The sequence below is a fragment of the Trachemys scripta genome, chromosome 7 (genome assembly GCF_013100865.1).
Source record: "Trachemys scripta elegans isolate TJP31775 chromosome 7, CAS_Tse_1.0, whole genome shotgun sequence".
Classification (NCBI taxonomy): domain Eukaryota; kingdom Metazoa; phylum Chordata; order Testudines; family Emydidae; genus Trachemys; species Trachemys scripta.
Genome location: NC_048304.1, coordinates 53,431,822 through 53,455,505, shown reverse-complemented (window position 1 = coordinate 53,455,505; position 23,684 = coordinate 53,431,822). Strand labels below are relative to the sequence as shown.

The window sequence follows — 23,684 nt, the reverse complement described above, 5'->3', positions numbered from 1 at the left end:
GGGTAAGAACCTCACTTCTTCAGATGCAAGTGAGGTTCTTACCCACGAAAGCTTATGCTCCCAGTACTTCTGTTAGTCTCAAAGGTGCCACAGGACCCTCTGTTGCTCCTCTGAATTCAGTGATTCCAGATTCAGTGATTTATACCAGTGTGACTGAGCAGATTTTTGACTCTTCAGGTTTAAAATCATGTATGTGGTTTGTGTTTAATACTTTCATTGACTCCGAAATTAGAACTCTGGACTGGATCCTCAGCCCTGTTCTGCCTGTCTTGCGCTGCTCTGGCAAGAGAAAGGACCTGCCGAAGTAAGATTTCCCTCATCTTTGGATGGCCTAGAGCTCACATGTCCAGCTCTAAGCCAACCCTTCCCAGCTCCTAGTCTACAGGAGACATGACCATGCTGACCTTGCAGTCCAGGAATTCTCAGCTGCTGGAATAGCTCCTTGGGATCATAGGCCCCATGTATTATATAGAGCAGCCCTGATGCTGCTCTAAGTCTTTGTCTTCACTAGGAAAAAATAAGTGTTTTCTTAACTTGGTTAGCTAACTCAAAGTAACAGGAGGCAGTTTGTCATTTTCATGCAAGTTAGCAGGTCAGGTTAAACCCCCTATAGACTTTAATGTAACGTGTTAACTCATGTGGAAGCTACAAACTACTTCATCTTCACTGGGATTTTACCATGAGTTAAGAGCACGCTTTTTTTTTCTAGTGAAGACAAGGCTTAAGTTACACTGGCTCAAGGAGCAAATAGCTGCAAAAGTGGCTAAAAGCGGCTTTTTGCATTCCCATGATCTGGGTTGCTGCTAAAGATCTCAGCCTACGTATTTCATGACCACCTTCACTCTGAATGTTTCCATTAGGTATCTTTCATATACACACTTAATTTATTTCCATTCTTAAATCAGTAAAGGCTTATTTTTTGTTGTTGTTTATCATTGAAAATATCTCATGAGCTAACTGGTTCTAAATGAAGAGGAGTCCCCCTCTGAGGGCTTTATTTGGTGCGTGTGCCTGAGGAGACACTGAACTGTTTTTCTAACCACAGAGATTGATACGATTTAGGCAATGTGACAATATTATTTGGTACCTAGTGCTCTGTGCCTCAGTTTCTTCTAGAATCCACCCTTTTGAGAACTGCTATATGATTTGGCACAGGCCTCCCTCCCTAGCGTAAACAGAAAGTCCAAGAAAACAAAGTCTTTTCACCCTCACTCAGTGTGTCCTTGTTAGCCCTCCTCCAGGGCTCCGCTGTTACCCTGTATCAAGGCTTGGCAAGTCCATTTGATCCCTTCTTCAGGGCTTCCCTCTTGTTCAAGTCTCAGGACTTCAGTTCCCAGCTTTCTCTGGGCAGGGGACCTCTGCCAGTCGCACTCCAGCCCTGGGTCTCTGTGGCGAAACCTCCCACGGCTCTTGCCTTGGTCTTGCCTCAGCCATTTCTGGCTGTTTTCTAGGCCTTCTACCCAGACTTCCCAGCACGTCCTGCCATCCACCTGGCTCTTCTGCAGGGGATCCTTCCAGGATCCCCCCTCCTCAATGACTGACTACACATGCTCCCTCTTATAGATGGCATCAATCATGTCATGCCCAAACCCATCACCGGGAGGCAGATAATTAGGCACACGTGGGGCTGAGCCCAGCTCCCTTAAAGGGCCAGCCCACCCTGTGACAAGGAGGAAGGATAGTCATGTGGCTAAGGCACTGGACTGGAACTCTGGGTTTATTTCCCAGCTTTGCCACAGACTTCCTGTCTGACCTCAGGCAAGTCATGTAATCTCTTGTGCCTTGGTTCCCCATCAGTAAAACAGGGGTACTAACCCTTCCTCTGTCTGCCGGGTCTGGGTAGACTGTAAATGGCTCACGGCCAGAACTGTCTCTTACTATGTGTTTATACAGCCCTAGCATAATAGAGCCCCAGACTTGACTGGGGCCTCTAGAGGCTGCTGTGAGATAAATAATAATAATAAAGATCAGTTCCTTCAGGGTTTTTATATCCTCTTGTGTGTTCGAACTATTGATTGACTACTTGAAGTCCTGCTGAAAAGCCTATTTAGAAAACATGGTATGTTTTCCTGCTTGTCTCTGTTACCAAGCATTAATAAAAATGGGAGTATAGAATTTTTTTTTTTAAAGGTAAACAGCAATGGAAATAAGTACAGATATATGTACCCTACTAAACACCCTGGAGTAATATTTAGCACATGAATAAGTTTTAACTTAGCAAAAACTTATTTGTAGATCCCACTAAAATCAGCCAGTTCCATCTGGATTCTTTAAAGACTCCCCAGAGCCCAGAATTCCGGGATGTCCTACTATACAAGAAATCCCAGCCAGCCCCTGACCTGGTTGGGATCTGACTTCCAAGAATTATGCATTTAGGCTCCTAGGAATCTGTCATAACTCTAGAAGGACTTAGTAGGCTGTCATGAAGCTTAAATAGGTCTCTGAAGCCTAGTTCTGTGACAAATCAAAACCCTCCCAGGCTGCTGTCTTAGGATCCAAACCTGTGCTCATCTCAATGCTGAGGTCACCTTTGTTGTCTGTTTAAAAATTCTTTGAATGCTAGGTCTCATTCAGTATCCTGATCTTTTCTGTGTGATGTAATAATCATTTCCATGACAATCAACTGTGGTGGCAGAAAAAAGATTGATGTAGGATGAAGAAAAATAAAGCAGTAGTGGCAAATAAGTGGTGTCCTATGTGGTAAGTAAAGGAGGCACAGTAAAATAGAAAATATGGTATATTATATGTATAAGTGTTTGAAAATGGGATGTTATCCAGGATGTGTCACTGGCTGTTTAATGAGTATAGAAAGTTGATATTCTCCATGCCATAAAGAGCAGAACATTACCTGTATTTAATTAGATATCTTCTTCTGGACAAGATATACAAGCTGCACAGGAAGGTGTTGTTTTCTCATGAAGTTTAGCTGAAACTTGTTGGTGTGTTTCTCTCTCCTTCCTCTCTAATGCTATCTCAAGTGGAATTCTGCAGAAGGATAGGAGAAGAGATGCAAGAACTAAAATAACTAACGCTGATATTTGAAAGCAGGGCGGACTTGGGAATCCTTAGTCATGTAAGTCTTTGTGTCTGAATTATTGACCTCGATTCTGCAATTGGGTAGTGCAGGCTCCCCCTGTTGAAGTCAATGGGGCTTCCACCAGGTGCAAGGACCTACACAGATAAAGGGTGCAGGGTCAGGGCCATAGTTTGGGTTTACACTGGTATAACTAAAATCAGTAGTAATTCCATTTAAGTCAGCAGAGTTACTCTGGATTGACACTGGAGTAAATAATAGTGGTATATGGCCACAGTGCTGATAGCTGACATTCCCGGTGCTACAGGGTTTGTGGTTTGGGTCTCAAAGATGCTTGAAAAGTGCTTGTATGGTTAGATCAGAATAGATTTAGTCTGAGACTTTCAAAGTGGTGTCAAAGAGTTAGGTGCTCAACTCCCATTGAAATTCAGTAATGATCAACCCCTAGCTCTTATCTAGTGTGTTTCATCAGCAAATCTCCATGCGCTTTACAAAGGAGGTCAGTATCGTTATCCCTATGCTACAGATGGGGAAACTGAGTCACAGAGCGGGAAAGTGACTTGCCCAGGTCAACCAGCAGGTCAGTGGCAGTGGAACCAGGGGATGAGGGGTTCTAGCACCCTGCAATGAAAACATTGTGGGGACAGATCTAGGTTTCCATCCCTCCAATGATTTCTGTGGTGTGATTAGGACCCAGATATGTTTTCCCCCCCCACACACACACACACGTGTGTGTGTGGGAGACAAGAACGGGATCCAGAGAGGGGCTAGAGCGGCCACTCCAGTGCACAAGGTCGGGCTGGCCACCAGGGAGCAGGTAGGGGTCCCCAACCCAGCCTGGTTCTGCCTTTAAGCCGCCTGGGTCCTGATGGAGACGCCCACCATAGGGGAGGAGGAGCATATGCTCTAGCTGCTGAGGTGGGGTGGAGAATGGGACAGGGTACTGGCACCTGGATGGGGGAAGGGAGGCATTGGTGCACAGGATGCCAGCTGCCAAGGAGGGGATGGAGGAGCACAGGGAACAGGCCACCAGCTGCCCAGGAACTACCATAGGAACGACTAGGGTGACCAGATCACACAGGTGAAATATCGGGATGCAGGGCGGAGCAAAAAAAAAAAAGGCCGCTGGAGCTCCACATCCCGTCCCTCCCCCCGCACCACCACCACCAGCTTGCCTCCGCTCTGTCTCCACCTCCCCCCTCCCTCCAGCGCTTGCGCTGCCATACAGCTGATCAGCACAAGCCTGGGATGGAGGGGGAGGAGGAGGAATGCGGCGTCCTTGGGGAAGAGGCGGGGCCAGGGCGGGGATTTGGGGAGGGATACAATGGGGCAGTGAGGGGGTGGGGGTGAGGGCATGGGGCTAGGGCGGGGATTTGGGGAGGGATCCAATGCGGGAAGGAAGGGGCGGAGTCGGGGCGGGGGGGGCGCGAGCCCCCTCCGGGCACTGCTCCGCCTGTGAGCGGAGGCAAAATATTGGGACAATTTGCGTCCCGACCGAAGGTAGGTCGGGATGCGGGACAAATAAGCAAATATCGGGACAGTCCCGATAAAATCGGGACGTCTGGTCACCCTAGGAATGACGGTGGGAACTACCAGGCTGTCCCTTCCCAGCCAGGAGCTGGCTGTCTTCCCCCACTCTGTCGTAGTCGCTCCCCTCACTCCCCCTTTGCCCCCCCCCATGCACAGGGAGCTTCCACCCCCAGAGTGGCAGAGCCAGGAATAGAAGCCAGGTCTCCTGCGTCCTAGCCCAGTGCCCCATCCAGTAGATCATGCTGCCCATAGATTACTTTGAAAATCCCCAGCCTTAGAGAATTATCATTAGAAAGGAAACACCATCTTTAATCATGTTCATTTGCAATGCTTCTCACTCCAAACAGGATTGGGGATATATTAAATGGTTTTCAATCCAATCCTCACCAGCAAGGTCGGTTTTTACATGGGCTCCAGAACAATTATTTCATTAGTAAATCTGTGTATAGATGAATTAAAAAATACATAATTCCATTGACATTTTGTTTTGTCTAAGACAGCTTGTTTAAATATTCTACTAGTATAATCAAGAACAGGAAATTGACCCTGTTTAGTCCCACATGCTTGCACTGGAGACAGCAGGTGATGTCATCTCCTTGTTGAAGTTCCCACACAGTATTTAATACATCCTTGATCTTTCCTCAAAGTGTTGTTTACTCTAAAATATCTGCTTTTCATAGGGAAGAGGAAACCTGCCATAAATGTTCTCCCTAGCAAGGCATGTGCTTTAAGAGAGGAGTGTGACTTTAAAATCTACTAGGGCTTTTCATGTGATCAGCTACTCCTATAAATGGGAAACAATCAGTGGCCCCCACACACTGAGGCTGAGGGATTGTAAACAAGAAACTATCCAAAAATACCATGGGTTTTGGCAGGGGTGGAACATTTTGCAGGAAGTTCATCTGTAGATAACATACAAGGCTACCACTTTAAAAGGCTTTTTAATAAGATCAAAAGTTTCCCACATTTTTTTTAGTGTGATAATTTGTATTCTCACTGCTTTTGTACATGTTGGATATGATTTAAGTTTATGGACTTGTCTAAAGAACCAGAATTGCCTCCTGCATACCCATGGCAGTTCATCTATAACACTGAGGGGAACGAGCAGGGTGGTTTTCTAGAGAGCAGTTTAAAATGCTTTTCTTTCCTATTTGCCAAGTTTTTATTCTCAGTAGAATTTAATGACTCAAGTCTTGAAAAACTTCCATACATGGTTAAAGTGTAACCACTGGTGGGGATTTATTTAAACGATAGAGTTTCAGACAAACTCACGTGGCTTTCTTCAATAGCCTCTTAGTTCTCTTCTGCAAGTTGGTGTGGCAGCTACTAAATGTGTTCACAGACAAGCCACGCCCAAACCCCATGAGGGTGGAAGCTTATCAAAGTAAGTGATGTCTGTACGTGGTGATTATAACATGCTCAGATCTGCCATGCTGATTAGACAGATAGAAGCCAACCTAGACTGGTCTGGGGATGTAGATCAGTAGTAGAGTGCATGCGTTGCATGTATGAGGCCTTGGGTTCATTCCCCAGGTTCTTCTTTGAGGGGGAGCTCAGTGGCTTGAGCATTGACCTGCTTAAACCTAGGGTTGTGAGTTTAATCCTTGAGAGGACCAGTTGGGGATTGGTCCTGCTTTGAGCAGCATGTTGGACTAGATGACCTCCTGAGGTCCCTTCCAACCCTGATATTCTATTATTCTAGACAGATAGAAGCCAGTCTCCCCCAACAGTCAAGTCAAGGAAAGCCAGAAAGATGGACATATCTCTATCTGTAGTTTCATGGGGCTCCTTCAGCCTTCTCACTATTCCCCCATGGCTTCCCAGACCTCACCTGTCTTTTCCCCCTGCTTCACTGCTGTCTCTTTACTAACTAGTTGGTGCAATAACTGGGGTAATATAATTGACTTTGTATGTTGGCCCCAGTTGGCTTGCAGTTGTATCCATTTATCTGTTTACAGCAACTTAGTGTATACAGCACTTATTACTGACCATGTTGGTATGAAAAGTCAGCAGAAGTTTCTAAGCCCTTACTGTCTCATGGCTTAATGTATCTTGACGTTTATATGTAAACAATCCTGTGAAATAATTTACAAATTCCCATGCAGTTGGCAGAGCCCTGATACTAGCAAGTAACTTCTAAACACTTAGGGGAGGTACTGTGGTTGAGAGCTTGTTAATGTCAGGCAGGGACTCCTGAATTCTAATGCTAGCTCCGCCTAGCCTGTCATGTGACCTTGGGTAAGTCACTAAACCCGGCCATTGGGGGCATCTAGCCCCCAGCCCCTCCCCTTGTGCCCAAGGCGACGCCTCTCCCCTCCCCTTTTATGCCCCTCCCTTGCAGGAGCCCAGAGTACCCCTGCCGTGGCCCCCAGCACCGGATGGTCAGGTGGCCACCCCCAGCCCTAGTGCGCTGGGTGGCCAGCCCCAGAGCGCAGGGCGGGTAGTGCGGTCCCAGCACCAGCTTCCCCGAGTCCCTGCTAGTCTGGGCTTGGCCAGGGCAGAGCACTGAGAACTGCAGGAGGGAGCCTGGGGGTGGAGTGTGGGCGGGGCCACACCAGGCTGTTTGGGGAGGTACAGCCTCCCCCTGCCTACGATGCCCATACACTTAACCACTCTGGGTGAGATTTTCTACAGCACACAGCATTGACCAAACTCTGCTCCCACTGAAATCAGTGGAGGTCTAATTCTTATTTACACTCAGGCCACTAAAGGAGCCTTAAGATTGGGCCCTTTACACTGTCAGACTGGAATTAAGGAGCCTCCGTTCAAATGAGAATCAGGCCCTGGGAGTTTTACTTCTGACTTCAGTGGGACCAGCTGGTTACAACTCTGGACGTCTCATCTTGTGTCTCTGTTTCCTGATCTGTAAAATGGAACAAATAATGCCTGCCTGCCTCATACAGCTGTGGTGCGGATTAATGAATTTTTGTACTGCCCTTTGACGATATCCAATGCTATGTAAGTGCCTGCTCACGTCATTCACTTGGACTAATTTATTAGCTGTTCAGTGAAGAATTCATAGGGTATTTTATATCCCTCTGAGGAACTGTACCAGATGGAGTGATTTACTTTTATTAATCATACGCAAGTATCAAAGATTAATATAGAACCCAACATGCCATGTTTATTGCTGAAATGCTAGATTGCATCATTCTGAGTGATATCCTGTCTTGTGTTAACCATACTATAGATCACAAGACTATTAGTGAGAGCCAATTACATTCTGTCATAACATTATAACAATCTACCAATTGCACATGGCATTTCGTAATGGATCCTTGTTAAAGTTCACAAGGATATAACTCTCTAACTGCCACATGCATTTTGCAGATTGATAATGGAGCATTTTGTTACAGAAATTAACCGCCTTTTTCCTCTTACTGTTAACAGACTAAAGCTTAAATTAATACTCTGCAATGTACCTTGGGGTAATGTTTCTCAATTTGCATTCAAGTGTTGGCAGAAGTAAATAAAAATATATTTTAAGGCTTTCTTGTTATTTGATCAGAGACAGTTGTTTGATAAATAAAGAGGCCACTGTATTAGGCGTAGATTAATATAGTTATGGTCTCCTCATAAACAAACTGGCTAACAGATGGCCTGATTCTTTTCTCAGAGGAGTAGTCCTTACTCATCCAAGCAGTCCCATTGATATTATTGGGATTATGCATGGAAGGGCTGTTTGCTTGTGTACAAGCTTGCGAGATCAGGTTGTAAACAGGTGACACAGCATAGCCATTCTTTGTGTGTGTCAGGGCAGGGCGGGTGGTGAGGGAGGCCAGTAGGGTTGGGTTGTCTTGAAGCACAGAACATGCACAGCTTCTGCTATTTCAGTGGGTCAACAATTGTGGCACAAAAGTAACATTGATCTGAAATGTAGCTTGAGGAAATGTCTTATTTCATTTCTACTCTGTTCAAATCATAGGCAGAGCTAGAATCAATAAAGATACATAAATCTTTCCTGGACTTAATCTATATTTCCTTCTCTTTGTGGCATATTCCGTCTCTATTAACACTGGAATAAACAGGATCCACTAGAGCAGGTTAAATACAGATAATAACATTGACTGTTTGTGAACAGCAATACAGTAAGGAAAGACCACAGTGGTTTGATAACTTGGGAGCAGTAAAACAGGTTGGAATTGAGTAATTCAGCACTTTTCCAATAAATGTGTAGAGTTCTAAATTACTCCAGCAGAGAACTCCTGTGCAAACTCTGACTTGCCATGCAGCCTGTCTGAAAGTATCTCATATTAAAGGCATTACATTTAATCAACAATAATATTTTAAAGTTAATATCATTCTTCAGGTCCCAAACTACAGAGTACCGCTGAAGTGCAGCCACTTCTTGGGACTGAAGGCAGTGGTCAGCATGCTGCAAGGCAATCAGGAGAGGGCAAATTTCATGTAAGGGCAAACCCCTGCTTTTCTGAAAGGGCCATGGGATATTAATGTCTTAACAGACAAGGATGCTGGGTTCTCCAGAGTCTCATTTGAAGACTCACACAGTAACCTGTGTGGAACACAGTGTGTATGTCTTGGGGTGAGGAAGGGCTGAATCAAGTTTGCTGGACTTTGATGCTCTGATTTCAGGGAGTTCGGTGTTCCAAACTCAATGTTCAGACCATTTAAGCCATCCCCTCTGGCTTTTTATTCATATTGCTTCTGCCAAATGTTCTGCACTAACCTTGTCTTTGCTATAAATACTGCAGTGCTTGGAATCTGGAGTTGGCTTCTTCATCTGTTGTAGTTACAACAAATGTGGTCGAGCTGTATCCAAACAACTTCTTATCTCACAAACCACAACCATTTGTCAGCTATGTTTGTGTGTCCACACTGATGCTACCTAACTGCATGTGCATCAGTACATATGGGGGGGAAATCTATTCCATTCTGCCTCTGCAGAGGATAAAGCATCTGCAGGACAACTCACAGAATAAACTCTGGGAAGGTCAATTACAAATTGAGGTGGGAAGAAGGAGGGCTGGCAAACTCCATAGATAAACATGATCAGGAGTTCCTGTCTAAGTGTTATGACCTGGTTACAGAATGACAACCATTTGCCAGCTGAGGTTGTGATCCATGGTTATTTGCCATGGTTACTAACAGTGAATCAGCAATGTTGGGTGTGGATAGACCCATATTTAGAGCCAAGTCTGTCACTGATTAAGAGTTATAATGTTGACAGCCCCACAGCGTGTGTTAATTTGCCATCCACATTTTGCAAAATCTCTGAAGGAAAACTTAGATGCTGTTGAGCACTGCTGAGTCTCTGTACTGGTGGGAAGAAGGCAGGAAATATAGTGGGTCATAAAAATAAAATAAAACCTGAAGCTGGCAACAAATTCCAATTTTTTTTAAAACATTGATAAGCCAAGAGTTTCATGCCATAAACATTTCAGGTCCACAATACATAACATTGTCATTGAGAGTCAAACGCCACCTTTTTGCATGCGGAAAGTTGTAAATCAAATTTGGCAGTTCTAGTCTGAGAATGTGTCAGTTGGAACTAGGACAGCATTTTGGCTTGTTCATTGATAGTTTTGGAGCGGAATTGGGGGTAGATTAAAACAATTCTGATTCTGGGGGTTCTACATTTATATAGGCTGCACTTTTTGATGGTCAATGAGAGTTAGGCACCTGCTGTTTTAGGGCCTCATCTACAGCTCACTGTTATCAATGGACAGACTCCTGTTGACTTCAATGGGCTTTGGCTCTGGCCCTAACAATGCAAAGCAAACAATACATTACAGTTTCTAGGACAGGAAGCCAAGAAAATTTTTGCCGAGTGAAACTTCCAGGGGGAATTATGTTAGACAGAATAATTAGCCATTATGGGATACAGCACATTGGACTTAACCCTTCTGAGTATAGTTGTTCAGGGTACAAAGGGGGAATCTCTCTGATAAGAAGAGGTCAGTGGAGCTCCTTCAAGGATGGGATCTGAAAGACTGATAGGTGGAGTCTGAGCTTGTCAATAAGGGAGAGTGAGTTGGATGATGAGAGAGCAGTATATTTCCCTAAGCCTGTACCTGTCAAGATTAAGTTTGACTGAGTCTGTACTAGACTTCAGCTTAAACTTTCATAAGTGGCAAAGTCACTTAGGAGCCAAAGCCCCATTTTCAAGTGACTTAGACACTCGGAGCCGATGTCTCAATTAAAGTCCCCAAGGCACTTTTGAAAATGTTACCCTTTTGGCTGAAGTTCCCCACCTCTGCTAACGCTGGGTCCATCAGTGATGGCACCACTGGGAGCACTAGTGTAGAGAAGGGCATTGCTGGCCACCAGCATTTTAACCACCACATCATCTAGACTTGTTCTGCTCAGGGTAGGTGATAGGCTGGTTAAAATGCTGGCAGTTGGCCAACAGTAGCACGGCTACCATGGCTAGCACAGTGGAGCTGAATCAGGGGTAGCCAGTGTGGGAAACTTTTGAAAAGAAAAAATGGGTGTGTAAACACAGTCTGTGTAGTTCTGGTGTGACTCCCCCCACAACCCCTGGTTTCTGTCTTAATAAAATCTTTATTAAAAAAACAGATCCTTGTAGTTTGAGATTCCTAGGGGAAACACTCCTAGAGCTGACAAAAACCAAAATGGGGAAACTCTATGGAGTTCTTGGTGGAAAGGCAATGTACAGAGCAGCCTGACCCTTATGAACCAGGTTCACATTAGATGCAGTTTCATGTGGGACACCAAACAGCCATTACCTGGGAATGACTCTTGATTACTCCTGGACTAGGTTCAAGCTAATGATTTAGTGGAGTGGTGACTATACCCAGTCCCTTTATCATGCTGTGTATACACGCTTCTCTAGGCACATTCAGAGAGTGCCTNCATGCCACCCTTCCCCCCCGAGCCCCTGCCCCTCCTCTGAGGCCCTGCCTTCACACTGCCTCTTCCCCTGAAGCCCTGCTTCCATACCACCTCCCCATCCCAAGACCCTGTGTGCTCCTCTCTGCCCCTCCCCTGTTGCTCGGCCTTACCGCTGGTAAAAATTGGGAGGGCATAGCCCTCCCACTTTTAAAAGTGTTTTTGAGATCATGGCCCCCTGACTCTCCATGTTCTGGCACCCCTGGTCATGGCCCCTATCTTTGCCTACAGCCTGGCTCAGTAGCTAGAGCAAGCCTGTTTGCAGGTTGCGGGGAACTCTATCTCCTCCTCCATCCCAACAGTATTCTTGCAGCTGCCTACACAAAGACCTTTACTCAGGCTTACATGTGTGCAGCTTACATCCCCAGAGCACAGAAGAGGTAATTGATACGTTGCTGAAGCTGGGCCAGAATAGGTAACCAAGAATCCTTCCACTCGCAAAAGGCCTCTTGTTAGAAATGTAATGAGAAAAAATGCTCCAAGACAATGGAGTTGAAGACTACATCAGAATGTTCATTTAGCCAGAAACAACGACTCAGTAAAGGAAAAGAGAAATCCATCCCTGACGACACCTTTCACTGGCAAGTCAATGCACATTTTGTATTGGGAACATGAAGCGAGTTAGCATTTTCTGTGTTCTATGAACTTCAAATGGGGCTAGAGAAGCTGGGAATGACTGAGACAAAAGTGAATGTGTGTTTGACAACAAAGTAGGGAAACAAACATCTTTCCTTGTTTCTGAAGATGTTACTACATAGAAGAAAGACCTCCCACCCTATTTCTCCATGATCAGTCATGTTGGTATCTAAGCACTACTATGTGCTGGGGTTTCCTGCTCAGGGATTTTCTCTCTAATGAGATTAGATATAGGTGAAAATTTTCATCTAAAACTTTTTTTCGCAAAAAAGTGCAGCTTCCATAATGCCTAAATGTTTCACAAATTCATGTTGTGGGAAAGAAACCACAAACAAATATTCTGAAAAAACATTTAAAACATTTCATTTGGATATTTTTCAAAATGCAGTGTTTCAATTTTTTAGCTCAAAACAATTTTTCATTGTGAAATTTCCTTCAAATTTGTTTTAAACAATTCAAAAAGTTAAAAACAAAATGCTCCAAATCGAAACAAAACATTTAATTTGATCCAAACCTTCTAATTTTTGAATTTGCTGAAAATTTTGAAAAATTTAGTTTTTGGATAGACCTGAAACTATTTTTTTTTAATTGTTCCAAATTACCAGTGACCTGAAAAAGCCATTATTTGCACAGCTCTAGATGAGACACCTTGTAATGATGCTGCATATCTCTCAGGCTATCAGAGGCCAGACAGCTTTCTAACTTGTTAGTGCAGATGACCTTGCATATAATCCAGATCTTGTGACTTAAAGTTTAGGGATAGTCTAAAGTAGTTTTATTCAGACTGTGGCTCACGAGCCACAAGTGGCTCTTTAATGTGTCTTCTGCGGCTCTTTGCAGTACATGAGATTAAAACACTGTGCGATTTAAATATTAGCCAGTCTAAGTTATTAACCAAGCAAGATGCTTTTCCTATGTTGTTAATCAATTGTAGTTGATAAAATAATACTTGGTCAGTCATTTTGCTGTGAGAATAATTATACTAAATATTAATATATAGTACTGTAGTAAATGAAACAATGAATTTACACTAGTGTGGCTCTCCTGGGTAATGTTGATCGCTAATTTGGCTCCTGAACCACTGAGATCTGAGTATCACTGGTCTAAAGGCTCCTTCAATAGTATTCACATTAGGTGGAAATCCTGTTTATTTCTGTCTTCTCACCATTCTGCAAATTACCAACAAATGCTGCTTCTCTTTGATCTAAACTCAGTTGGGTTCTGCCTTTCCTTAGGCTGGGAAATTAGTGGCTGCTGCTCTTGAAGGAAATGGAACTGTTGGCCTGGCTTCAGAGAGAGTGAAGGGTGCTCAGTGCTATTCTAGGTAATGCTGCTGTTGTTCAAGGAGGCAAAGATAGGTGTATATGATAGCTGGTTTTCCAGACAACGCTCAGGAGAAGATTGTGGCCTATCTCTGGAACAGGGTCTCATAAGCCTTGTGGGGAGAGGAGGTTGGGGAACCAGCACACAATCTGCAAGAAGGGTGCTGCAAGCTTCCATCAGTGTAAACAGCACAGACCGCATTACGGCAGGATTCTCTCTTTCATTTAAACAGAGAAAACCAGAACCTGGAAGTGCAGAAGACAAATTCCTCTGGCACAATGAGCTCTGGTAAGTCACTGCTCCTCACATGCCTGCCTTTAACTACAGAAATCCTCCTGTCCAGTTCTAATGCTGTGACTGATTTGTGTTTTTATCTGTTCTCTCTGAATCAGCCATTCCCGTGCGGGATTCCACTGTCGAGAGGGCCACAAGAAGTTTTCATAATGAAAAACAAACCCTGGTTTCAGGTTGTCATTTCCCCTCCCCTCTGGACTGGGGGCAGAGCAGGACTGGGTGGCACTCTCTCCCCGCCCCCATGGAGGATGGCCTGGGCCCCACTGTGCACCCTCCCAACAGTCCTCCACAACCCCCTAGGGGGATGTGCCCCACAGTTAGGGGACCATTGGTTTAGGGTCCCCGTTGCTGCTAGCCTAGGACAGCCTTGAGTGTCACTTCAGAAGATACTTCTGGAATAGTACTGGGCACTTGGGCAGACCCTTGATCTCCTGTGGGTTTGTATGAGGGTAACTGATTAGCAAACAGTGACTGGGGTGGATATTTAATTTTTTTTATGGTGGTGTCTAGAGGCCCCTGTTGGGGCTGGAATGCAGTTGTGCTAGGTGCTGTACAAACACACAGACAGTTCCTGCCCCCAGGAGCTCAGTCTCAATGGGCAAGGATGAGAATGGAAGTGAATTTCTGTCCCTAGATCTGGTGATCAGCTCACACTGGGATGTGAGTAAGCATGGTATCAACACATGTAGATCCACAGTGTTTTACTATTCCCTGTCCTGTTCCTTTCTCGCATGTCTCCTGTATTTCTGCTGTCGACAGTGGAAATGCTTTTTTTGAAATCCTGAATATTGTCAGGCCCTGCAGTGTGATCAGCGTGAGCTCACTTATCTTCGGGTGCCCCGACTTTCCTTTTGTCTTTCAGAACAAGAAGTTGATGGTGTGAAAACCGTGGTCAATGGGCTGATATCAAGCAGCAATGGACAAGAGCAAGGTGAGTCAAGTACATTCAAAATAATCTCTGCAGCTCCCCCTGCACATCAGTTGGAGTGGCGCATCTATTTCCCCACAGTTGAATCATTACAGTGTCTTACTGTGCTCAGCTGCAACCACAGCATGAGGGGACCGACCCAGTATTAAATTAACATTAATGTTTTAAGGAAAACTATCTTTGTCAGCAAGGGCCTGATCCTAAACTTGCTGAAGAACATGAGCCTTTCCAATAGCCTTTGGAACCTGCCCTTGCACCATTAGATTTTTTTTTTTTTTATTCGTGTATTTGGGGTGGGAAGATTTTTGCTCCAGGCTTCTGCTCTGGTATTCATTCCCTTTCCTCTCCTTTGATGGCTTTTTATGACAGGCAGTGTATTTATTATAGATGAATGAATAAGCTGGTTCAGAGTGAATCAGAACAAGAGCTTGACAGAGTCTATATTTTGCTTTTACAAATCCTTGTTAGTGGGATTATTCCCCAAACCAAAGTCAGTTTGGAACAGGGTGGCATTGTGTCCAAACCTCCCCTTGAAGTCCAGTGAGGGGGTGGATAATAGTCTCTGATTTAAGCTCATCTCTAACACAAATTAGTTCAGAACTGTGCCCCAAAACTGGAAGTCAACCTTTCTTGAGGTTTGAAAGAATTCAGCCAAGTTCTTCCACACATCATTCCTCTCGGTATCTTTCCATTCTGGGGCAGCTTCTGCATTTTCAGGTTTTATCCAGAACCGCAGCCAAAGTGCCACAAGACCACCACAAGAAGAAGCTGTTCTTCTGAGCCTAACACTGCAGACCAAAAGCAGTTTTGGATAAAGTTCAGGGAGGCTTCCAACCTTTTGAAATCAATGAGTGTTCTGTATGAAGAGGCCTTACAAGGTCCGATCCTAGAGGTAAAATCCTGGCTACACTGAAGTCAATAGCAAAACTCCCATTGACTTTGCCGGCACCATGATTTCCCCTCAGGTGGTTTATCCCAGCTGAACTTCTTGAGGTTCACCCATCACTAACTTTGCCTGTGCCCCATGAGGACAGAGTTCAGTATTGCTCATTCAAGGCCACATTAGGAAGAGTAGGGGAGGATGAACCAGATGCTTTGGAGAAGTGAGCAACCTTTAGAAATTTTCAACAAGTGCTAGAATGTTGCACAGTGCTGCATAACAGAGAAAAATCCCTCTAAGACAATGTTCAGTGTTTGTTGGTAAAATCCAGTATGTCTGATAAAATTAGTATGCAGAAAAAAGGAGTTTAAACAGAATCCCTCCGATTTACTGCTTGGCTGCTTGGATCTCTCAACACTGGATACCTTGATGGCACCATTTGGTTCTGGATACTTTTCAAGACTCCTGGTCACAATTTTCTACTCCCTGCTATTGATGATGTAAAATATACAACATCAAAAACATAGGATTTGTGCAGAATGGCCAATCAATGTTATTCTCAGAATCTTAATCTATTTGTTTCCTCACTCTGCATAATTTTAACTCTGCAACTTCAAGATTTTTATCTTTGCATGTAATATATGTAGCGTCTTGGCTAAAGGTTTATACTAAACCTTAGTTACGTCGTCCAATGAATGTTTGAGATTCTCTTCCCTCACAGCATATTGGCAGCCGGGACTCAGTCAGTTCACTAAGCAGTACTGTACCCTGCACAACAGATACACATCCTGAATTAGGATGAATGAGGGGCTATTTTTAATGATTGCATCACTGCTCTCCGGACCGCTTTTGTATATGAAATTTCCTGCTATTGTCATTCCTGGTTTCTCAAGTACATTAGAAAGCTTTGTGGCATGTTTCCTTAATTGTGTTCTTCCCTTCTGGATGCACCAACTACACTTTTGTGTTTGCAGCCATTGACGTCCCTTTATGTGCACGCTCTATTTCTGCTGTTAAAATAATCCCCGTGAAGAAAGTGAAAAGTTCTCCTGACCTAATGCTACCTACAGGTATCTTTTTTTTCAAATGCATTAGTAGGCCATCATCCACTCTGTCTGCCTCACCCCCTTGTTAAGATAGTTTTCAGCTTCATCCTTCTTTCACTGTTTTCCAGTGCTGTAGATTTCATCAACAGCTTATAGAGTTAAACTATGATGACACAATTCATTGTTTTCAATAATCCAGTTTCTCTGCAGGCATAATTAAGCATATTTGAATTTGGGATCTATGTAAACTCTTCTGCTAATGCTTGGTATGAACATTACTGTTGTAACCTCATTTTAAACCAAACTCCTGAAGAGTCTAAAATATTTCCTGTAAATCTTAGGTCCATAGAGAAGTAAACAGACATCAGAGATTTTATTCTGCAGGTTCAATCTNCACACACACACACCCGTCTTGCCATGATAAAGTGAAAGCTTCCCCATTAACCCTTTTTGCACTTTGCTGAGTTTGGACTGTGAAACCAGACTAACCAACTCTACTTGCCATTTATAGTCAGTTTCACTTGCCAGTTCTGAGACACTAGCACAGTGCTCAGTGTTTGTATTTCCAGTAGAGCTGGTTTAAAAAATGGGTGGGAAATTCTGAGATCTCAAAATCTGATTTTTGTCCCATATCAGGGTATAAAGTCAAGTACTGCATTTTTATTTTTGCAAAATGAAATATTCCAAAAATATTTTGTTGCAGTGATCTATAATATAAAAGTCAAAATGTTTAGACTTTTGTATTATAACTTATAGTACATAATATAAAAGTCAAAACAATAAAGCTGAAATGAAATGTTTTGGTTGCATCAAAACACCATTTTCTGAGAGAGAATTGTTCCGTTGGAAAATTTTCTACTAGCTGCAGTTTCCACACTACAAGGGAAGACTCTTTAAATTGGAAAAAAAGAACTAATTTTAAAAAAGTGAGACAGCCTCAACTTAGACTGTTTGCTCTTGGAGGCCTTTTTGTTCTGTGTTGGTACAGCTCGTAGCACAATGGAGTCTTGGCCCACAACCGGGGCTCCTGGGTGCTATAGTAATAAAAATAATTAATAATAAGTAATAATCTTCAAAAATATGCATCTTTGGATCCTGATTTGGAAGTTTCGAAGCCCAAAGTTCGGGGGTGCGCAGATTTGGGGGTTTTGATTGAGACGCATCTCTAGTTTTCATGACCCATTTGACAGTATAATTCATAAAACCACATTCACATTATGGTAGACGTAGTAAAAACTGTTATAGAATCAAAATACTGGGAACTAACGGGGAGCTTAACCTAACTCCCAAATTAGGCGTCTAACCGCCACTTGTGCGTTTTGTAAATTAACCCCTACCCCAGAGGATAATGTCCCTAAACTAATAACAGGTAAGGTCAGACTGGCACTACCAGTCAGTCAAACATCAGGAAAGATGTTCAGTAATTGAATCAGTGTTGGGATGGGCATGCATTTTTCAATTTGCGTATAATAACAAAAGATACTGGAATGGCTGTTGGAAAAGCACATGAACTCTGGTACCAGGCCAGTGAGCGACCAAGGCATTGACCTGAGTATGAAGAACTGTCAGACTCTAGTCCCTGCTACACACTGGAACCATATTTGTAACTGGATTCGAGGACAATACAATGAGGTTATAACTGAGTTTTAGATAGGTTGCCTGTATCTGTAGTATAGACAGGGACTGTAAGGGGCATTACCAAAATCAGCAGTGCTGCCTGTTCATTTCAAAAGGCAAACAGCCCATGTTTTGCTCAGCACTGGCTTGGGGAAGGCTGGGTCTAGAAGGAGCACCTGGGCACAAACTGCATTTTAAAACTGGGTGTGTAAATAACTGCACCATGTCCTGTTGTGCTTGCAACCTGCCACCTTAATACACATTCTCTCTCTCTCTCTCTCCCCCCCCCCCCCCCCCCAACATACTTCATACATTAACATTTGGCATCCTTGGGGGACAGAGAAGAACTCAATGAAAGTGCTTGTAAAATAGTTTCCACCCAGCTTTTAAATTGGGTTTCACAATCAGAATAATACCCTTGCTCTATAAAGTTGTGGTTATATTGTTAATTATTTGTATTATTGTAACGCCTATAGGCCCCAACCAAGATCAGAATCCCATTGTGCAAGGCACTCCCTGCCTGAATTGCTTACAGTCTGAACAGGCAAGACAGAGAAAAAGTGGGGAGGGGAAACTGAGGCACAGAATGTTTAAATGACTTGCCCAAAGTCAGTGGTTCCTGTTATGGGTTAATCACTATTCCCAAGATACAAGATTTATACAGTGTGACTTCAGAGTACAGATTGGGGCATGTGTCAACCTGTCACTCAAAAAAAAAAAAAAAAAAAAAAAAAAAAAAGTCATTTAATATCATCAACTCCAGTCTGATATTTTGAGGCTTCAGCTTCACACCCTGCACTTTCACTTTCAGTGGATGGTGTTTTTTTATTTATTTTTACCAGACTGATTAAGACAAATTTTACTTTAAAAAGAAAAAAAAGCCTGATCATGAAATAAAATGTGGGTTGGAAATAATACAAATGGCTCTGAACACTTGGTGAAAATGTACTTGAAAGTCCTTTGAGGTTTTTTGCCTGTGCTTCCCCTGGCTTAATCGTAAATCAAGGACAGACCTCTGTGGCAAAGATGGGCCCACCTGGGCCCCCTAGGTCCTGATTCACAAGATATCAACCACGTACCTAACTTTAAGCTTGTGAATAGACCCATTGAATTTATTGGGACTGCTCTGGTGCTGAAATGGAGCCATGAACTACAGCAATAAGAAAGTATGTCCCTGTCTCTGATCCCTCTTGTCATCCTCCATTTACAGGCCTTGATCCACACCACTTGAGACAGCCTTTCACACCAAGCCCATAAAGTATTGGGACTGATTCTAACACAGAGGGGTTCAGATAAGATCCAAACATCTGACACTTGTTAGAATAGAATATCAGGGTTGGAAGGGACCTCAGGAGGTCATCTAGTCCAACCCCCTGCTCAAAGCAGGACCAATCCCCAGACGGATTTTTGCCCCAAATGGCCCCCTCAAGGATTGAACTTACAACCCTGGCTTTAGCAGGCCAATGCTCAAACCACTGAGCTATCCCTCCCCCCTCCTATGTTGAAGTTGTGGTTATTTATCTGCATTTTAACCTTGGTGGCTCAGCCACAGCACTATCACAGTATGGAGGTCCATACAAAGACAGGGACAGATCCTTAGGTAGTGTAAATGAGCATTGTTCCATTGATGTCAATGGTGCTATGCTGATTTGCACCAGCTGAGCATCCAGTCCCTACAATAAATGACAGTCCCTGCCCCAAAGAAGCTTGAGTATGATGTTGATTTCCATGCCCACCAGTACGCTAGACACTCACAATACAGATAGGGCATGAACCATGCTCCAAGGAGCTTAAAAACAAAGGCACTGGTCTTGCATTGTGACCTGAGCAGCACCTGAGCCTCACTGAACTGTGGGCACAGCAGTCAATCTGCACTTGTCACTGCAGGATCAGGGCCCAACTTCAGACATGGCATGACAAGCAAGGTAAATGCAAGGGAAGGAAGGAATCCAACATCTTGCAGCAAAAGCTAGTGTGTGACGTGAGGGAGATTGGTTTGAATGTGAGGTCAGACTAAAGACCGGGCTAGTGCTCTGGAGGTACCTTGGAGGGCTTGAGACCTAGGAGAGATGTATATGAGGAGAGACTAATGGCTTTGCAGACCTGCTCAGGCAAAGTGTTCCATTCCTAGGGGAAGGCATGGGAGAAAGCCTAGAGCTGCAGACCTGCAGGTCCTCAAGGCCAGCACTCCCTATGGGAGTGCTGTGAACTTGATGCCTTGGAGAAAGGGGTGCCAGTGGAGGGACTCGGGCCCTGATTCAGCAAAGCATGTGCTTGGCTTCAAGCGCATGAGTAGTCCATGGACTTCAGTGGGACTACTCAAATGTGGATGGTTAAGCACATGCCTAAGATCTTTGCCTCCAAAGGGCTGATGTGATCTGATTGATGGGGAAGGAAGGTGACCTTAGTGGTTGTATTTTGAACTACTTCTTTCTGACCCTATAGGGTGATCTCATAGGTATGGCACAGTAAGAGGGCAGGGTGTGTGAGAGGCATGCGCTGCACTGCCTGGGCTGTATCCCTTATTCTGGATAACTATAAAACTTCATTCTCCATCAATCCAGCATGGAACTCACTGCTAAGGCCTTGTCTACACACACAAGTTATGCTGCTTCGTACCGATATATTTTAAGTGGTACAACAACCCTAGTGTGGGTGAAATTACAGTGATATAAAATATATACTGGTACAAAATCTGAGTGTAGACCAGGCCTAATAAAGCAAACAAACCTGTGAAATTTATTCCAAACAGCCAGCAGGTCTTGCCACTTTCCAAGCTGAGTTACACTGACTCAGAACTTTATTTGTGTGTTCATCAATTATCTTACTTATTTTTTAAATATACAACTGCTGTTATTACTTAATGTTTTAAAGCCAAAGCTAATGTTCATCTGCATAAAAATTAGAACAATTCCCTCAGGACAACCATGTTAAAATTACTCCAGAGCCACTAGCATACTGCCATAGAACTATGATGGCCTCCAGTAGCTCGGAATCACATGCACCAAAACATCTCCTTTGTGTGTGTTTTCTTTAGACAAGGATCCCACTAAAGTCTGTACTGGAAAAGGAACCGTGACCCTACGGGCATCTCTAGCCTCTGAGGAAAGGCCAAGTATCAGTCCCCCATGTTCTCAGGATGTCCAGCAGTCAGAAAGTAAGTCTAGTATGTAAAAGGTAAAACATAAAATACAACAATTGTAACTGACCCCACATGGTACTTGAGTCCAGGCCTTCAGTGCTAAAAGCATGATCCTCTCCCATTAGCGCTAAAGACCTGAGCAAAAGCAGACTCCTAAATCTCTTACATGAGGCAAGCCGCTTGAGGAAGACAAAGCCCCAGAACTTCTGAGTGTGAGTTTCACAACCACTTATACACCACTGGGGAAAAGGCATATTTGTTGCTTCATGTTGCTGGCAGGAGTGCCAAAAAAATCATGCTTTCTTCCCAAGTAGGCCTTTGTGTCCCTCCTTTCATCCCAGGCCGCTGCGAGGAATGGGAAGTGTCCTTGTGTAGTTGCTGCTGCAATGGCATTTATTTTTTTGCAGTAGTCAAGGGCACTGGGATGGCATCCCAAGTTGACAGTGTTGCCATAGATTTCTGCGGTCTTTAAATAGCAGATGTGTAATTACTTAATTACAGGAGACAAGCAAAGCATCACTAACCCTGCCTGCACCTTGGATTTTGCATATAGAATGAATTCCCAAAGGGGAGATGCTATTAAAAGTTAGGATTGTTCAGCTTCTCCCCTGAAAGTGAAGCACATGTAATTACAGGACCTGTTGTTAGGAAAGGGTGACTCTATTCTTTCCAGCCCTAATGCACAGTTTTCTACCTCCCCCTTCTCCTCCCCTCCTGCTCCACCCATGACCTCTCCTCTTTTCATTCTCTCCATTCGCTGCTTCCTCACCCCCACCCCCTTCACTTACCCTTCCTGCTGGCCGCTTCATAAATTTCCAGCAGCATGAATGGCATTGAGCCCATTACTATGGAAATGAGCTCATTAATACTTCTTTTGCTGACTCCCTCAATCACTTTATGAAATGCATGTTGTAGCTGGAAGAGCTCTTTGCACAGAACGTGAGCAGCCAAAATGGCTAATGTCGGAAGAGGGGGAGGAACTCAGTGGGCGATGGGTAGATAGTCTCAGTGCCTCTAGCCACAGGGACTGGGCTGTAAAATGGCATCATGTTTCGTACCTCCACCCGTACTTGCAAAATAGACATCTTATTTGTCAATGGGTCTCTGCACCAGGTATTCTCACGTGGCAGTGTTACAAAGGACAGCTATGGTTATCCAGTCGACGACATGGCTTGACACTGAGACCCTGCATTTGCAACTGTGTGGGGGGCATTTGGACTCCAAACTGCAGCATGAGAGCAGATAGCTCAGCTGAATGTCAATGACCAATTGTTTTATCATTGCTCTGAATGAATCGCCTTGTGTTTACAAAGGTCAGAAACTGTGAGGGCATCATGTTTAGGGCCAGTTTCTATGGCAATTTGGCATCCCTGTCAGAAAGCATTGTGTGTGTGAAATGAAGTAGCCTGAATGTTGAATTCAGTGGGTACATGTTTGCTGTAAATGTAACAGTTTATTTTTTCCTCTTATTTTTCCATTCTTCCTTCCCTCCTCTCTGCAGCACACATATCTCTGGATACAGGAAAACCAGAAACAGGTACACATGCTTGTTGATTTGTTTTGTTGTTTCCCCGGATGTATTTCTTGTTGCCCAGCAAAAAGCAACAGCTCCCCTCTCCTCATTCCCCATCTAGCTAGAGTAAATTCACTCAGACCTGAAGTTCTCCTTCCCCTTTTAGATGATTGGAGGTTATCCTCTAATGGAGATATCCAGCCATCTTCTCTGGCTGCCAAGGGCTATAGAAGTGTGCGTCCCAACCTCTCCTCAGAGGGCAAACCACAGGTAAGCATCTTTCCAGAGGATCTGAGGCTTTTCTTGAGGGGTCAAGCACAGGATTCAGAGTCAGGAGACCTGTGTTCAATTCGCAGGCTTGGGTAAGTCTATGTGCCTTCATTTTTCCTATCTGCAAAATGGAGAGAATGCATCTTTCCCGGGAGTGCTGTGAAGCTTAATTCATGAATATGTGTTAAAGCATGCTGAGCTCCTTGGTGGTCATAGGGGGGCAAAGTACCGTTCAACATTGTTTGTGTGGGAAGGCTTAGCCAAGAGGTAATGATCCATTATTGTATGTCTTTTATGTATGCGCTCTGACCTTCCAACTGCAGCTGGCTGAATGGAGAATTAAACTTCCTAAACTCACAGAGTGGCCTTAAAAATGACTGGAGAAGGCCTTGTCACTTTAATGCTAGAAATGATATAACCTTTTGTCAGACCATAGTGGAAAGGTTATTTTCCTCCCAAGTCTAATCTGAAGTGTTGGGATTGGTCTGCCAAGCAAAGAGAAATGCTAACCTATGGATGGGTTACTGGTGTGCATGGATGCAATTTTCAGGTTGCATTCAATGGGATGGGAAAACCTGAGCAACCCTTCTTTATAAACTGC

At 44.0% G+C, this 23,684-nt stretch overlaps 1 protein-coding gene across 50 annotated transcripts in view; it reads left to right on the top strand.

The window, feature by feature from the left end:
• SORBS1 (sorbin and SH3 domain containing 1) overlaps positions 1–23,684 on the top strand; it is a 210,460-nt gene that overhangs the window by 91,318 nt on the left and 95,458 nt on the right. For 38 of the 50 annotated variants that reach the window (XR_004646670.1, XR_004646672.1, XR_004646671.1 and 35 more), the window contains exons 3-9: positions 13,626–13,681; positions 13,786–13,860; positions 14,550–14,618; positions 16,470–16,565; positions 21,196–21,315; positions 22,802–22,837; positions 22,980–23,083. Coding sequence is in view for 46 of the 50 variants with exons in the window: in XM_034777801.1 (XP_034633692.1) it covers positions 13,626–13,681; positions 13,786–13,860; positions 14,550–14,618; positions 16,470–16,565; positions 21,196–21,315; positions 22,802–22,837; positions 22,980–23,083 (556 nt within the window). In the remaining 4 variants the exon portion in view is untranslated. The remainder of the gene's footprint in view (positions 1–13,625; positions 13,682–13,785; positions 13,861–14,549; positions 14,619–16,469; positions 16,566–21,195; positions 21,316–22,801; positions 22,838–22,979; positions 23,084–23,684) is intronic. The other 12 variants (XM_034777791.1, XM_034777833.1, XM_034777820.1 and 9 more) reach the window with 5 other exon arrangements.